The sequence below is a fragment of the Chamaea fasciata genome, unplaced genomic scaffold (genome assembly GCF_029207755.1).
Source record: "Chamaea fasciata isolate MVZ Bird 193981 ecotype frontalis unplaced genomic scaffold, bChaFas1.0.hap1 SCAF_4, whole genome shotgun sequence".
In the NCBI taxonomy this organism is placed as follows: Eukaryota; Metazoa; Chordata; class Aves; order Passeriformes; family Sylviidae; genus Chamaea; species Chamaea fasciata.
This window is the reverse complement of record NW_027094089.1, coordinates 20,180,325-20,197,335: the sequence shown is the minus strand read 5'-3', so window position 1 is coordinate 20,197,335 and position 17,011 is coordinate 20,180,325. Positions and strand designations below refer to the sequence as shown.

Here is a 17,011-nt window from a genome sequence, read left to right as displayed (position 1 = left end):
AGCCTGGTCATGTTGGAGTTTTGCCCAGGCGAGGACTCTGAGGGCAGTTGTTCCTTCTGGTGCAGTGCCAGGACCGTGTGTCCCTGGTAGTGCTGTTTCCTTTGAAATCAATTGAGATGTCACCATCACTTGATCCCAGAGCTACTTAATGAACTGGCAAAATGGGCTCTGTTTTTAGATCTCCCTTCAAACTACTCTGCGTGTTAAAGCTCCCCTTGTCCTTAACGCTGGGACAGCATTGGAAGGGTTTTATTGGTTTAGTTTAATAAGAGACCTACAGGACTGAAATAATAAGCTTCATTAGTGAGAAAGTGAGGAAAATTAAAATGGCATGGTTAAATCTGCGCAGCCACTTTGAGACAGAAAAGTGATATGTTCATGGCCAGAAGGATAAAGTGGAGCAGGGTTTTTCTTCTTGTCTAGGTTATGAGAGAGCCAAAGATTACAGGCACACGCCATTGGTGAGTTCTTGCAAGCTTTGTAGATCAGATTTCTAAGTGTTTTCTGAATATAATAAAACTCCTGGTGGTTTATTAGGGAAGCTCAACAACTTAAAGAGTATCTACTACATTGCAAATGGTGGTGTGTCTTCCCCTATGTGTTTATATTTAGTGTCAGAAAAATTCTTCTGCTAAAATAATAAAAAAAAAGAAACCCACGCAGATAATTTAAACATTTTTAATGACACAGATAATTTAAATGTTTTTACTTCCAATTTGTAGTCTGAAGCCTAGCTGGATAAACTGTAATTTCAGGAAGCTGTCGAGAATATCTTGAGGCTTTTCTTAGCATTGGTGTTTGCACACATGTGACATTCCGTGGATCATATGTGAGGTTTGGGGGTTTGATATCTGTAAGCTCACAGGCTCTGGGGTTGCCGTGAGGGGAAGGTAGCTTGGGGTGCACAGTTTTCATACAAGTGGCAATTGTGTCCTGTTTTTCTTCCCACTCCACTAGATGAAAATATATGGGGTTGCAGAACACATTGGTATTTTTCTCCTGTGGCACAGTAAAAATAAAAATCAGCAAAACTCCCAACATATCTACACCAAACCAAACTCAAACCCCATGTAGTAGAGGCACAAGATGTACTGAATAGGTCATCCTTGAACCTAGGCTCAGGGTGATAATTTGCCCTAGCAGAGATAATTTCAGCATCTCTTTGTACAGTGCTACAAACTAAGTCATTTTTTCTCCCCTCCTCTGAGCTGGAGGAAGGGGTCCATCTGTGGGCTGGGAGTTGTGTGGTCCTGTCAGGTACAACTGCCCATATCCACAGAGACTGCAAAAAACAAACAGCTCTACAGCTCCAGACTTGATGTGTGTTGTGCTTAGCTCCAGAAAAGTCAGATTGGACCCATCCCCATCTGTTTGGATAGTTAAACAGCATGCCAGCAAAAGTAGCTGCTTTAGGGAGACATTCGTCTTGTTTTCCTTCATCTCTGTGCATCACACCTCTCCACCGCAGAGGTAGCACTGGCCCTGTGCACCAGTTGGATTGTACACCTGTAAGACCACCATGGTTTTTTTTTTTTTTTTTGTCTGTGCAAATGATTTCTACCCTCCTACAGGGGAGGCATCCTCACTTCATAAAAAGTGTTCCCACTTGTATGGTAAATTTTAGTGTATCTTTGTGAGATCCATGAGGTCCTGTCACATTTCCATGTGCTTCTGCTGTCTTCTGGGTATCCCAGAAGTCTCTTGGAAGGAGAGCTAGTGACACTTTGGCTGTGGCGTAATTGCTGATGGCTTGGGTTTCTTTGGTGGGGTTTTGAATCTGTTGGCTCATATATATTTTCTGGAATGAAGCCCTTATGAGGATGATCAAATCACAGGTGCTGGTCTTTTTTTCAGGCTGATGAATGAATCAGATGGTTCTAAGTTTACATGGAGCTGTGAGCAGCAAAGCATTTGATGCTGGAAGTGGACTCTAAAGTAGTTGCTGCAATTCATTGAAGAACCAACAACTACTAGCTAGGATGTACTAACTATGTGTAAATTAAATGTAGGTGTTCATGTTGAAGGGGGAGGAATAAAAAGCAGTTCCATTCCAGCTTCCTGTTTCTGCCAGTTTTATGTTTTCCTGAAGTTTCTACTGTTCAAACTAAAATCACGAAGTCTAGACTTTGCACTAAAGATAAACTTTGGCTTTGTTGGCTTGGGTATAAGAGGGACTGGGGGATGGGAGTCAGGTTGTGGGAAAGACTGGTGTTTTTAAGACTGAATAGCAGAAGCAGAAATTATTTTTACAGGAAAGTGTTTGGTTACTTGGGTGGGGTTTTTTTAAAACTGACTTCCAGCAGTTCACCAGCACCTTCCAAAATGCAGGGGCTGGGCAGAACCTGCCTGTGGGCAACTCTGCTCGTCCCTGAGCACAGAAGAGTTGGAGGCAGAGGACATGTGGCTGTGCTGCTTACCTTGTTACTTGGCGTCTGGGCAAACGCAGTCGGTAAACAGACTCCTCCTGTCCTGGTGCATTTACTCAGGGTGGTGGGGTTGTGTTTCCACCTGTAAGGTTTAATTGCACATTTCCAGGCTTTTTAAGTGCTTAGCTGTCATAACTTTCTGTTAAATAAGCTTTTCGTCATCAGGCTTTGCATTGGTGCTCAGCAGACACTAACAGTAAAATAACACTTTTTAAAAGTGGTTTTCTCTATAAAGATGTGATGTCTCTGGAAGCCTGCAGAGCAGCACAGATGGAAATAGAAGCTAGAGTTTTGTTCAAATACATGCAGAAACACCTGACTGAGGTGCCATGGAGTGCTGGATGCATCTGGGGGCATTAGTATGATGTCTTGTAGAGGATGCCTGACCATAATGTCCAAAAGCATTGCTAAAAATTACTTACAGAAAATGTATGCTGATTTAATACAATGACATATTTTGGAAACAGAGATGATATGCAATGGAATTTTCTGTCCCATGATGACAATGAGGAAAATGTCATCAACATCTCTAGTTTACACGATTATCTTTTTTTAAAAAATTTCTTTTAGGTGATGGAAACTGAGAAGTCTCAAGATCCAGCTTGTGCAGAAGTGTCCAAAGGAAACAACCAGAGTTCAGCTCTGTCAAGTGGCATACTGAAATACAGAAGTCGATCTCAAGGTAAAGCCGGACTGATAGAAGATAGCAATTGTAGATTTTTTAATGTAGTGTATTTATTTTAATGCTCCAAAAGGTAGATTGGATTTTCTAATATGATAAACTAAATCATATTAGTTTATTTTGGAAGGAAACAGAAAAATTATGCAAAACTTCAGAATTGTCTTTCTTTCCTGTTTGTTTGTCTCTCTTTTTTTTTTTTCTTTTTTTGACTATTTGCATTGTCTGTGTATTTCAGTGTGCTCTGATCAAAATGCCCAATATGGTGACTAGTCCCCAGATTTTCTGTTGCTTTGTGCCCAAGCCAGAACAGTAACCTGTGTGGAGAGCTTGATCATGTTCTTAACCCTTGTGCTTTCTGAAGCTCCCTCCCTCCTGTGTTCACCCTAATTTCCAATTACTAAGGTATTTTTAGCATACTCCAGGGAGATCCTCTGCCTGTAGCCCCTGAGGCTGTGAGTTGGTGGCTCACTGGGGATCTAGACCCTGTTGCCATGAGTGCTGATGCCCCTGGGCTGTGGGTGAGCCTGGAGCATCCATTAACCTAGACTGCAGCATGAGAAAGGAAGATGCATTTGGAGATGGGCACAAAACACAGATTTACAACTGTTCTGAAGAGAGGGAGAAGTGATGGGAAAGGGTTAGTTGTATGTGCCAGGGTATGAAAGAATGCCAGGATGCCAATCCTGCCAAGACTGGTATCCTGTCTATGTGCAGCAGCAGCAGCCTGTGTGCTGGGGGAAAGGGAGTTGAAAAGCACAGATCCCGATTTCAGATCCCAAAGCAGGGACCAGATTTAATTTGCGTTCTGGGCAGTGGGTACAAATTCTGCCTATGGATGCGTCAGCAGAATTGCTTTCATGCTAAGTGAAAAAAAGCAGCTGCACCGGCTCTGTGCTCCATCCCTCCCTGGCACAGCCTCCAGGCGGGTAGGAGGTGGCAGAAAATGTGTTTGGGGCTCTCCTGGGCAAATTTTCAGTGCATCTACCTCAGCCCATGACACCCTGTTCCTGGAGTACAGACACTGAGGATGAAAGGAAATCAGAGCTGTTGCTCTCTGTGGCAGCTCCAGCATAACGCTGGTTTAAAGTAATCTTAAATCCTCGTCATGAAATCCAGCTTGTGGAAATTTGGCCTGTGCCTTGGGTTTTCATCTGTAAAATAGGGGTTAATGGCCCTTCCCTGTGCGGTGTGGAAATGACAAAAATAAATGTATGGGAACTGCTGTGACTGGAGATTCTGCAGGGACCTTGGAGAAAATGAGAATTGGAGGAGCCCTGGTGCGAGGAGTAGGATACTCTGTGGCTAATTACAGGATGTCCTTCAAGACAAATAATTCTGTTTCCTACATGAACTCTGCACTCTTCTCCTTAAGACAAGTAGAATTGTTGCCAAAAGGAAAGAAAATAGCATTTTTTGGCACATTTTTACTTTTTCCATTCCAGAAAAAATTCCCTCAAAGTGACATGACACCTCCAGAAATGAATACTGCTGCAGTGTCAGGTCTTTTAATTTTAAATACATGAAGCTTGAGAGCTTAGTGCACTGGCAAGTGCCATTGGGTGTGAACAGATGAATGTCTTTCCTGTCCCTGAGCTACCGACTCAATTATCTTCTACTTCTCTTTAATACCACAAGTTCAGCATCACTGAAGAGATTGCAGAAAAACCTATGACAGTAGGAAAAGTTCTTGGTTGAGTGTGATCAAAACTGGTTTCCAACTGCCTGGCTGGGAACTGCGTAGCATTGTTTTAAGGCACTTTAATTTGGGATTTGTAGGACGTGGTTATTGCCTGATTATGAGAGAGGCTGAAAGAGCTCTCAGATGTTTGCAAGATGCATTTCTGTGGTTTCTCTTAGGTGCCGGATCCCGCTTGGAGTCTGTGGGAGAAGACGATGAGCTGACAGTGGAAAATGGTGACTCAAATTATGAAATAGCAGTGAAATATTCCCGGGGTGGAAGAAAGCACTCTCTGCCCCAGCAGCTGGAGTCAGCAGGAGCCAGACAGGTGAGGATGAAGGCAGAGCTGGCTGTGAGCACCTCACTGTGCTCGGTCCTACAGCATCTGCCTGGAGCGCATAGAAGTGGGTAAGGGTCATGAAACAGGATCATGTAGGTACATCATGGGCCTGAAACCAGGTTTGGACACCAAAATGGGATGTGTTGGCCACCTGTGGAGAACTTTTTTGAGTGTTACGAAGGAGAGTACTGCTTGCTTTTGGCCACAAGGTCCTAAGGCTGTTCATCATCTGAGTTGCAGTTCTAGAGATCTGAGGACTTTAGGAGCAACAAAAAAATTCTTATGCTCTTTATTTTAATTATTTTAAAATGTAGACCTTTCCCTTCTCCTTTTCTTTCTCCTTTTTTTTTAGCAAATAAGGACTTGAATATATCATGAGGTTACCTTTAATCCTTTTAATTTAAATTGTGATTGATACATTTCAAAATGATTCTACTATGAAAAATGTGGGAAAATTACTGTGGCAGGATTCACTTTGATTGTAGTGAGCTGGGGTTTCATCCCTTGAACATTTCTCTGAATATATCTCTAAAACATTCCATCCCTCTTCCCCAATACATCCAATTTTCCCAGTATGACATCCCCAGTATCTGTGCCAAGCAATCAGAGCAATTATCCTTGTTTGTTGATGTTAGGACTACCATATTGTGAAGAAATCTACCCGTTCCTTCAGTGCTGCCCAAGTGGAATCTCCATGGAGACTGACCCAGCCGTCTATCATTTCCAACATTGTCCTGATGAAAGGGCAAGGCAAGGTGAGGGTTTCTGCATGTTTCTCACTTGTAGCAAGAGCTGACATTTAAGAGGTATCTCCTTTACTTCCAGCTGCTCTCAAGGTAGCTGGTAGTAGTGTTAATGATAAACGAATCCCATTTCCAAACAAAAAATGCCAAAGTTACACATGCAAAATACAGGGGATGTGATGTTTGTGTTGTCCACTTGACACACAGGGTAGCTTTCATTTTGGTTTGGTGCATCTCACCATTATTGAGATATCAAATATTTATAATTGATCTCTAAATATGTATGTTTATGCAAAGTCAGGGCAGCTACAGAACTGTGCCTTGTTCACATGTATATTTATGGACAAGCGTATTTTCCCTCAGTGGAATCTGGATGCATTTTTAAAATAAATAAATTACTGCAAATTAAGCGTTAAACCTGAAGACAGGTTACTGGCTGATTGCTTCGCTGAGAGCACTGAATTCCATGGGTCAACAAGTCCTTTTCCCCAATAAGGTGTTTATACACTTGCTAGATACCAGCTGTCTGCATGCTATGAAAAAACAGATAAGCATTAACCTAGGTATATATTGCTTTCCCTAATCAAATCCACACCAGTATTGGAGCTGTCATTTAAATATGCTAAAAATATGCATGTTCTTTTGTGAAATAGTCTTTAAAATCATCAGATGGATTTGTTTTGGACTAAGAAGACTTGTTTTGACTTTCAAGCTCAAATGGTTAACTAATGCCTTGTTGTGCTTTATGTTTAGCAAAAAGTTAGAAATAGTTACTTCTGTGGGTAGGCTGGCTCACAGTTGCTTTAGCTTCCCTTGGTTTAGGAGCTGTGGGTCTTTTATGATGAACAAATATTTCTTCATTTTTCATTTACTTATTTTTTGATCCTGTTTTTCTCATGAAATTAGATTATTTCTCCCCCTGGGATAAGCCACCCCTCCTGCCTTTCTGCCCTTAGCTCCAAGGTTTTAGGAAGCAGCTGGGAGAATGCAGACCTCAGTGATCAAGAACCACCTAAAACAACTGCCCTTTTGTGTGCCTTCCACCCACCTCTCGGGTGATCTCCTCTGTTATGGATTGCACCTTGTACAATTCTAGCAATAGTGCTCCTTTTATTATCCCTGTGCACACCTGAGACTTGAAAACATTTCTCCAGAGAGTTGTGGTGTTGGTGGTGGGGAGCCAAGTATTTGCATTTAGGTTTGCATCCTTAGGTATGTCTTCAAGGGGTGGTTTCCTGCTGTGGAGTGGTAGCGCTTGTCTGGGAAGGTGGGCTAATGTAGAAACTGCTGTACTTTGCAGACGTATTTCTCCCAACCCACCCATGGAGCCATAGGGAGACCTCCTGTGTCCAGGCATGGAGGTGCCAGGAGCTTCCTGCTTTCTGTAGGTTGATTTGCAGTTGATAATTGCACAGGGTTGAACAGTTGGCGGAGTTACTTTGCTCTGCACAAGGGAGCTAAGTTGCTTCCTTTCTGGAAATCAGTAATGTCTTATCAATTTACTAAAAGCTTGTAACGGTGGTGGCCTGCTCTGTATTCACGTAGTGAGGCGAAATATCTGATTGTTGTATTGGATTGCAAACTTAGTGCTTGCCCTGGCAGCATCCCTCAGCTGGAGAGCGCTGCCCAAGGCAATAATAATGTCCATGGCTTCAGATCACTAAAGCTCAACAGTTCTCCACATCCTTTGTCCACCTGGTCCATGACTTTTCTCTTTATTATGTAAAATGCATGAACAGGAGTGACTAGAGGGGAAATATGGGAAAGGGTTGTGGATCAAGGAAGTGATTTGTCTGGGAAAGAACTCAGCAGAAGGGGGAGAGGTACATTCTGCTGTGTTCATCAGTTCTCAGGTCAGCTTTGCAAGATGGTGCCATAGCCTGCTGGGGGAGTGCAGAGAGGTAAGAGCTAATGAATGAAGCCCTGGGGAATCTATTGATCTAGATTTATTTAAATACATCGTGATATATGTCTCCAAAATAATTAAAAATGTACATGTGAGTGGTAGCCCCCACATGCCATTCTCCTTTCAGCTACATTCCTGACATTGCAGCACTGACCTTATGTCATGTTCTGAAGCTTTTCTTCTTCCTGAGGTAATGTAGGATCTGTGACATAAGAGAAACCTATAGTAAATCCTGGATGTAGATCTCAGGGGTAGAAATTGACTGTCTGTTAATTCAAAACGAATGCATTACTGTTTTTAAAATGAGAAAGCTATTGACCCAGAGTTTTGAAAAAACCCAAAGTAATCTCAGAATTTTCGCTATATCATCTTAGGGTTCCTGCAGCTCTTTTTGGTTATATAGTTATATTATAAACACTGATGAGTGTTGATAATAGAGTGAAAGTAAATGAGGAAATGGAAGGAGAGAGTTAATCAGAAGGTTTTAGGTCTTCCCCTTGTCTTGTACATTACTGGCAGTCTTTCTCACACAGATGATAGTAGAGTAAGGTGCCAACTGTGTATCTTCTCCTCTCTTTTCTGTAGGGTCTTGGATTCAGCATTGTGGGAGGTCAGGATTCTGCTCGTGGACGCATGGGGATTTTCGTGAAGACTATATTCCCAAATGGAGCAGCGGCTGCTGATGGAAGGCTTAAAGAAGGTATGGTAGAGGGAATCCAACTTCACAGAAAGGACAACAGTGGGATATTATTTCAGTCCAAGAGGAAAAGTCAAGTGCAACTGTGTTTAGGCACCTGGCTACCTGTAAGAGGCTATGGAAAATTGGAAAATATAAAATGACCTGTTTGTTCATCCTGTGGAAGATCATTTGTAGCAATTGACTATATTTCATGTTGAGGAGTGGGAAGAACAGAATAGTCGTGGCCACTTTGTTTTCCCCTTTCTCTTTCATGAACTTTATTTGCCCAAACAGCAGGCTGCAATTCTTCAGTTGGAGAGAGTCAATGACAGCAGGAAAATATAGATAACCAACAACATCTGGCTTAAAGATGCTGGTCTGAGAAGGCGTTGCATATAGGGGCATGTCTGGGAGAGGCTCTTTTGAGCCCTTGTACTCTCTAAGCCTCCTGGTATGATTTTGACAGGACAAGAATCATAACCAGGGGAAAAAAAAAAAAAAAGAGGGATGGGATTTGCAGTAAGATCACCCTGGTTAGAGAAGGAGATGTAGCCAGATTTTTTTACTGCTTTTCCGGTCTTGGTGTCTGAGCTGCACGCATAGCCTGCTCTGTGTGTGCTGCACCATGGTCTGAATGCTGTGTCAGACAGACAGACTCTTAGTGTTGAAAATACAAAGTGACCATGAGTTTAGAGTGGTAGTTTACCACCCTTCTGCAGGGGTTGTGTTACTTTGCTTCCAGGGAAAGCTGCTCCTGTGTTACTTCTCTCAAGCTGCTCCTGTGTTACTTCTCATATCATCATTCCCCTCTTTCTGTCTTATCACACTTGTTGTATTTGAGGCGGCTTTTGGTGCCAACTCTCACAGTTGCTGCCAGAGGGAAGCTCGCATCCCTGCATCATAGGTTGTGCACTTGCTGTGGGAAGCCAGTAAGTAGCAGCTGTCCCATAAACCCAGCAGTCATTTGCAGAATATTCATAGCTTGCAAAATCTTTTTTTTTCCTTATTGAGGCTAGGAAAGGAGAGGAGGGATAGACTTAGCTGATGATATTGCCCCATGTAGTTTTGCAAAGACACAAGTAAAATTGCAGGAAGTGGATCATGCTGACTCTCCTTTTAATAAAATGAAGGTAGATAGCACAGCTGGGTGTAAGTAGTAAGACCCAGAGCCTGGAAACTGGTAGAAATCTGACAGGACATGCTCCTTGAGGTGAAAAAGACATTTGTTGTCACAGCATGTGGGCTACTACATGCTTCTCTGTCTGCAGGCATTTAGTAAGGGAATACATTTGCGTTCTGCACATGGAAGCAAGGTTCGTTTTCTCTGAACAGGCTTTGAAGTGATGTGCTGTAGTGTTTCACTTAGTTCCTCATTTCTCCTGTTAATGCTTACAAAAGAAAGTCAGTTTTTTAGTACCTTTGGACTTCATGTCATAATCATTTCCAGACTTTAGTTAAAATCCATAGCATTCTCAGCTTGTTTGTGAGAATGGAAGTGCCAAGTTAAGGATCTCTGCTGAAGAACAGTTTTTACTTCGGTAATTCATCACTAGTAACTTGTAGACATTGATACAAGTGAAAATAAATTGAGAACAATAAAAGGCTTTTTATTGAATAGTTAACTGAAATCCTTGTAGTAGTGGATTGCCTCATGTTCAGGAAAGATGGTTTAAATCTTTATAGTCTCTATATTGCTGACCTAATTTTTTGTGTCTGTTTACCAGGGGATGAAATCCTGGAAGTTAATGGAGAGTCCCTACAAGGACTGACCCATCAGGAGGCCATCCAGAGGTTCAAGGTAACTTGGATGTAGCGCTGAAGAGATTCACACTCCTCTTCACTCATTGCTGTCTCCTACCCTCAGCTTGTTACTCTTGCTCTGCCACGAGTTACTGTGTGCAGGTTTAGTGACCAATGTTCGTCGCCTCACTGTGGTTCTGTGCTGTGTCTGCAGCAACTCAAGAAGGGCGTGGTGACGCTGACGGTGCGCACACGGCTGCGCAGCCCCAGCCTCACGCCTTGCGTCACCCCCACCCTGCTGAGCCGCTCCAGCTCCCCCAGCACCAGCGTGCCTGTCCCTGGCCTTGAGGAGCCCGATGGCTCCTCCTCCAGCCGCAAAGGACCTGGCCCCAAAGACAGGATCGTCATGGATGTGACGCTCAATAAAGGTGAGGGTCCATCGAAACGGTCTGGGAAAACAAATCTCTTCTTCTTAGGGGAGTTTTTGGAAAAAAGTTAGAGACTCTTATGTCTGGTGTACCCACCCATGCCTATTTGACCTTGAACCACAGGATAAGGAGGAAAAGTACGCTCTAATGCAAAAACTTCTGAAGAATTCCCCTTTCTGCATTTTGCTGCTCCAGAATCAGAAGCCCCTTATGGGTAGCAGTCAGTGTCCATGCTGCTGAAAGAGGGAGGCTGTGAGATACCAAGCAAAATGTAAATCAGCCTCGTGGCAGCCCAAGAGGCTGTGCCCTTCTCTTAAAGGGCATCTCCATAGAAGGCAAAGCTGCACAGTGTTGAAAAGTTCCCAGATGACTTGTTTGAACTCCTCCATGAGTGTTGCTCTCATTGTTAATAATTGCTCATTATAAACTTAAAGCATGTGTTATATGTGCTAGACAAACATGCCTATTTTTAAGACTTAGAATATGGTGATTTTAAGGGTTGGATTTAAAATTTTGAGAGAGAATGTAAGATGTCCAGTTATCCCTACAACAGGGATGCTGTTACCTGAAGGAAAGCAAAGGTGTAAGTGGACAGAAGTGACCACTGAACCAGAGATAATGCCTCACCTTCATTTGTGCTTCTTTGCTGAGGAATGCCATACAGATATTTAACAAAAGAGAGCAATACAATTGCAGTATCTTCTGTGCTCGTGTTTTCTGCAGTAATTTTAAGTGACATCTTGATTGGATTGCTGCCCCTACTCCTTTGTGCCTTGGACCGGGTCAGACCTTGTGTGACATTTCCAGGAGGTTCCCATGGCACAAAGTATTTTTTGAGATTGATGAATCTCACATAACAGTCAGGATCAGCTGTTTTCAATCCTGATTTCCACTTGTTGGTCTTAGCTTCCTGGCTGGCTTCACCTAAGGCCAGACCTGAAACAATGTCACGAGTCCTGAACTCAGATGGGATGTGGGAGCACAAACACTTGTGTGTCCTGTGTGATTACAATCTGCCACGTTTCTTTGTACTTCTTGTTTTTCACAGAGCCAGGGGTTGGGCTTGGCATTGGTGCCTGTTGTCTCACGCTGGAAAACAGTTCTCCTGGGATATACATTCACAGCTTGGCCCCTGGATCAGTGGCTAAAATGGATGGCAGATTAAGGTTGGTTAAAGCAGAAACATGCTGGAGTGGTTTTACAATAAAATCGATTGAGACTTTTTTTTCACCAATTGGTTGATGTCGCAGGGACAAAATTTATACTTTGGAGTTCACCAAAAAGAAAACATCTAAGGAAAGACATTCCAAAGTACTATTAAATACCCAGGAAACATTATTCTGTGTTCTGGAAACAGCATGATCATTAAGGTCTGGGTTGTTTGGTTGTTTTTTTTTTTAAATTCTCAGTACAGAAAGCTGAGCCTAATAGCACCCTTTGAAAAAGAGGAGCAGCAAGAAGTGCAGCCTCATGCTTTTTTGTGAGACCTGCAGCCAGAGACCCCAGACTGGGAGGAAATTTGCAGAGCTCTGCTAAAAGCTCAGTCACCTGAAACTCTCCTAAAAAGAGCTGGGGTAGATGTTGGTGGAGCTGCCTGTACCCATGGCTGCAGCAGTGCTTTTCTGCCCTTACTCTCAGTCTGGCAGGATTGCTGCAGGCTGACCAGCCCAACTCACTCTGTCATGGAGTTGGGATGTCTTTAGGAAGCAGTCATTCCCAGGGTTCCCTTGTGCCTTACATTGGATTGACAGAAACTTACTTGCTTTTCCTCTCGTGGAGGCTTCATTTTTGAAAACCACTGGAGGAAACCTTACTAGTTTCTGCATTCCTCAGTAAATGCTGGTGAGTGCTGGGAGCATGGCTCCAGAGGAGAAGAGTGTGCTGAAGAGATTCTGGGACTGTGTGATCCATTTTGAATCTGTGGTGCGAGCACTGGTGCAGAGAGGCTGAGCAAATGTCTTGTTTTCACATGGCTAGAGAGTGCCTTCTGTTTCCTGGCTCACCAGGAAAACTGCAATGGAAATTTGATTTCTTGGAATAAGGGAAGAAGATAATTTTATGGTGGCATTGCTGCCAAAACTCTTGAAAGTTCCTATCATACAGAAATGTCTACAGGAGACAGCATTTAATGGTAACTTGCTTTCTTGCAGGCCCCTTTGGAAAACACTGCAGTGTTGGTTGCGTCTGTATGTAACAGCTATATTATTAGGTTTATGTGATTGATTATATCCAGGCAGCCTTCCCAGATTTTTAGCTTGCTTCTTTGAGACGTTGCTTCTGTTGTCCCATTAGCGATTTATGGCTTCACAGACCAAGACTTAAAGGATGGTTTAGATTTCTGGAAAGCGTTGTTAATCAAATGTTGGCTTTGCAATGCCAGGGGAGGTTTGAATCCAGCTCCTCTCTATCTGAGCTCCCTCTCTCAGTCATGTGGCTCTGTAAGTGACTCCATTTGTGCAAATCTAAAGGATGGACAGGGTAGTGGGATGATTGCACAAGTGATAGGTCACCCTTTACTTTCCTGAGCCTGTACCAGAAGTGCAGGTTACTGAATTGCAATAGTTATTTTGCCTTTGGTTTGTGTACTCAAAGTGTAAACACAGTGTCGTTGTCACAAGTAGCCCAGTATAAGCTAGCAGTAGTAGATTCTTTGAGAGTGTCTATTCAAAGCAAATTTTCAGGAATTATGGAGAATGCTTTAATGATATCCTTAGTTGATGATATTTTCTTTTGAATAGTTCCAGATGTCTGAGCACCATAAACAAGAGCTGCAAAACTGATAAAATAGAACTAAACAATCATAGAATCAATAGAATGGTTTGGGTTGGAAGAGACATTAAAGGCCATCTTGTTTTAAACACGCTGCCATGGGCAGGGAACCTTCCACTAAATCAGGTTACTCAAAGCTCCATCCATCCTGGTCTCAAAGACTTCCAGAGCTTCTCTGGGCAACCTGTTCCAGTGCCTACCACCCTGACAGTAAAGAATTTCTTCCTAATACCTGATCTAATCAAACCCTCTTTCTGTTTAAAGCCATACTCCCTTGTTGTATCACTGTATGTCCTTTTCAGTCACACAGTGTTTTCCTTTCAGGAGAGTTTTGTTTTGTTTTTTCTTTTTCCTTTTTAATGGGTTCTGTATGTTAATTTTTAGCAAATATAGGCTCACCAAGCTCAATATTTTCCTGGAGTCATTTCATAAACTAATACCTAAATCATTAATTTCTTCTCAGTGTTTCTGGTAAGTAATTTGATATGGTGTGAAGGAAAAGCCCATCTGAATCTCATTTTTCCTCTTCTGTGCTCAATAAATATCTGAATGCAGAACGGGAAGTGAAGCTTGCTTTCACCCTGGTCCAAATGCAGACAGTTTTCTTGGTTGATTTAATAGAGATTTTTGCACTGACAGTGGGTGCAGAAGGGGTCTCTGAGCCTCCTTCATGAACTCAAGAGGACATAAACCATTCACATGACTGGGAGCAGCACCTTCTTTGGAAGTCATGTCTTTTCCAGAACACTCATGTCTTTGAAAAATCTTGGCCATCAGTTGAAAGCACTTTTTTTTTTTTTGTGGAAGGTGGTTGTTATTAGGTGACTCTGTCTTTCTGTGCAGCCGGGGTGACCAAATCCTGGAGGCAGATTCTGTGAGCCTGCGTCATGCAGCATTAAGTGAAGCCTACGCAATCCTGAGCGAGTGTGGACCAGGCCCAGTCAGCCTGATCATTAGTCGTCATCCCAATCCAAAGGTGAGGAAAAAATGAGTAAGTGGATCTGGGTTGTTTTCATCTGTCACTGTAATTTGAGTCTTGCTGTCATAAAAGCAGAAAATGAAGAAAATGGCTTTTTCTTGCTATGGCATGTATTGTGCAAGATGTCAGGATTGTAATGAGTCTTTCCAGTTTTGTAAATCATGGCAATGCTGGACTGTCCCTAATGCTTTTCACTTAGTCACCCACTGATCAATTGCATTTTCCTGGAACTTCTTGAATGAAGTGTTCCCATCTTTCTTGGTACTTGGGTGAAGTAGCAACGCAAATACAGCACAGGACTCCCTTCTCCTTGAAGCTGTTTTGGAGTTACTTTGTTTTTGAGTAGAATATCATTTAGGGCCAGGAATATATGTATCAACAGCTTGAATTGATCTACTATAATAAAGTAAAATCTATCCAAAGATGAAAGCTTTCCTTCAGGAATTAAAATGTGAGAATATGGAGCGTAGTTCTACTGAATCCGTGCAAGGTCAATTTGGAAATAAGGCTGTATTTGCAAAGTAAGTGTTCTCAAGCATTTTTTAAAAATTGATGATAGAAGATGAAAGCCTGTTAGCCAAGCTGTAGGGAATAGCAGCTTCTTTTATTTCAGTATTTCAAAGAATTTCATGAGTGTACGAAACCTTCCTGTTGAAACAGGAATGAAGCTGTAAAAATATTTGCATTTGGGGGTCCAGAAAGCTCTGACTTTTGAACTTATAACTACAAATGGAGGCCTTAATAAAGCCATACCTAGGAGAACTCAGGTTTCTTGTTTTGTAATTATTAGTGTATTTTCTGCTAAATCAAATACACAGTCAACAAATAGGGGCCTACTTGCCGGAGTTTATTATCTTTGCTGGAAGGCCTTGTGCTGCTAGAAAGAAAGAGGCTGTGGTTCTATTAAAGGTAAGCATGGAGAGGGTAAGAATTTGGCTTATAGCCCAAGATACCAGTATTTCTGGTGAGCCTGTGTGCTGTACTGAACCAAAACAATGGTTGAATGTAATTGCGTTATCAAGGCATACAGACATTTTGAAGTGTCTGTAAGAAGCATGAAACAAAAATGCCATGCTGTCGGGCCTGGCCCTTCTCATCTGTCCCTCTCCTTGCTGTGGTGGGGGTCTTGAAAGCTGATGAGTGACCTAACCTGGTGTCAGTTGAAAGGATGAACTGAGTTAAGCTAATTGCTTGGTATTACTCAGTAACAGAGGGAAACTATTAAGTGGCTCCTATTACAGTTTTCCATAAGTGATATTTAAGATGACAACAAATCCTTTGCCAAGAAATGTATAAAAAGCTAAAAGTTAAGCTGGAGAGACCCTAAAGCATTTTTCCAGTACTGAATCCATAATCCTGTCAATATTGAATCCATAATCTCTCATAGCTGGATCTCTGGAGGAGTGTCCATATGGGAACCCGTATTTATTGCTATGTTACTGTCACCCATTTTCTGAAAGAACTGGGGGATCGCTAGAGAAGTGTTCATTTCATTTGCTCTTAATAATACCCCAGCATGCAATTGGAGTTAAGAATTGGCTTGTCCCTTTCCATTTTGAACTGCCTGAGCCATAAAGGATGCTAAACATCAAAGTTGGCAGAGTTTGCAGAAGTGTGGATTTTTGGTTAACTTTAAAAATGTACTGCAGTATGCCCGGGAACTGTTTTAACTCTTGGGATATGTTTTACCAAAAGGTTTGTGTTAAGGCCATGGATCATAGTCTAAGGATCTGGCCCATGTCCTGCAGTAACTCCCTGTGCCCCAGGAGCTGAAGGACTTTAGTTTGCTGTAATGTTATGACACAGGCTGGAAACAGAGATGTGTTTTTACAAAGGTTCATGTTGTCTTGAACATTCTTATACTTAATTTCTTCTTTTATAACACAAAAGATCCACAGTATATTTTGCTGTTGAATATGTTTGCTTTGTTGTTTTCATGTACTTCCAAGAGAAATACCTCAAAATTTTCTTTCTGCATGATATTTTGAGTGAATATGGTATTTATGCTGTCTTTAAACTGCTGAGTTTGCTTCAGAGTCTCTCAAATCTTCATGTTTCAGGAAGACTCAAGTTTGTAGTCTCTATTTATGCTGAATTTTAATTCATATAAAGCAATGTGCATGGAAAGTATTTTTGACAGAATTAATTTTCTTTCTGTTCTTAAATATATAATCCTGCAGACTAGTTGTTCCTGTATAAAATTATATGTTTTCCAGTAATAAGAATTAAATGTATGGCAGTAATTAAGGGCTAAATTGGCAAATATGGTAAACCAGTATTCATTCTTAAACCAGAGAAACATTAATTGCCAATTACTGATTTAGGCTTTCTTTTTAAAAGCAAGGATAAATGAAAATTAAAAAGACAGCTAATATTATGGGAAGTCTGGTATTTTTCCGGTGGGTTAAGTGTAGAATAACTCAAGTTTGTGATGTATACTTGCACAAAGCAGTCTTTGTCTGTTTTAAAGTCATATTTTCTCAACAAGTCAGTATACAGTTTTTAATTGAGTTAAAACTGGGCCGTAATAGCTTCATTTGATTTCTTTAAGTCAGTGGCTGTTTTATTTGTTTATATTGTGTGTCACTTGGATGCAGTCTTCATGCAGCTGGCAGGCTTCTGCTTCCTGGTTTTTGCAGGA

General features: G+C 41.8%; 1 protein-coding gene across 3 annotated transcripts in view; it reads left to right on the top strand.

Annotated features, from left to right (window-relative positions):
- PDZD2 (PDZ domain containing 2) overlaps nt 1-17,011 on the top strand; it is a 137,822-nt gene that overhangs the window by 95,115 nt on the left and 25,696 nt on the right. For all 3 annotated transcript variants that reach the window (XM_066181028.1, XM_066181029.1, XM_066181027.1), the window contains 8 exons: nt 2,997-3,108; nt 4,966-5,114; nt 5,762-5,881; nt 8,361-8,475; nt 10,179-10,252; nt 10,409-10,622; nt 11,671-11,788; nt 14,235-14,367. In XM_066181028.1, coding sequence (XP_066037125.1) covers nt 2,997-3,108; nt 4,966-5,114; nt 5,762-5,881; nt 8,361-8,475; nt 10,179-10,252; nt 10,409-10,622; nt 11,671-11,788; nt 14,235-14,367 — 1,035 coding nt within the window. The remainder of the gene's footprint in view (nt 1-2,996; nt 3,109-4,965; nt 5,115-5,761; nt 5,882-8,360; nt 8,476-10,178; nt 10,253-10,408; nt 10,623-11,670; nt 11,789-14,234; nt 14,368-17,011) is intronic.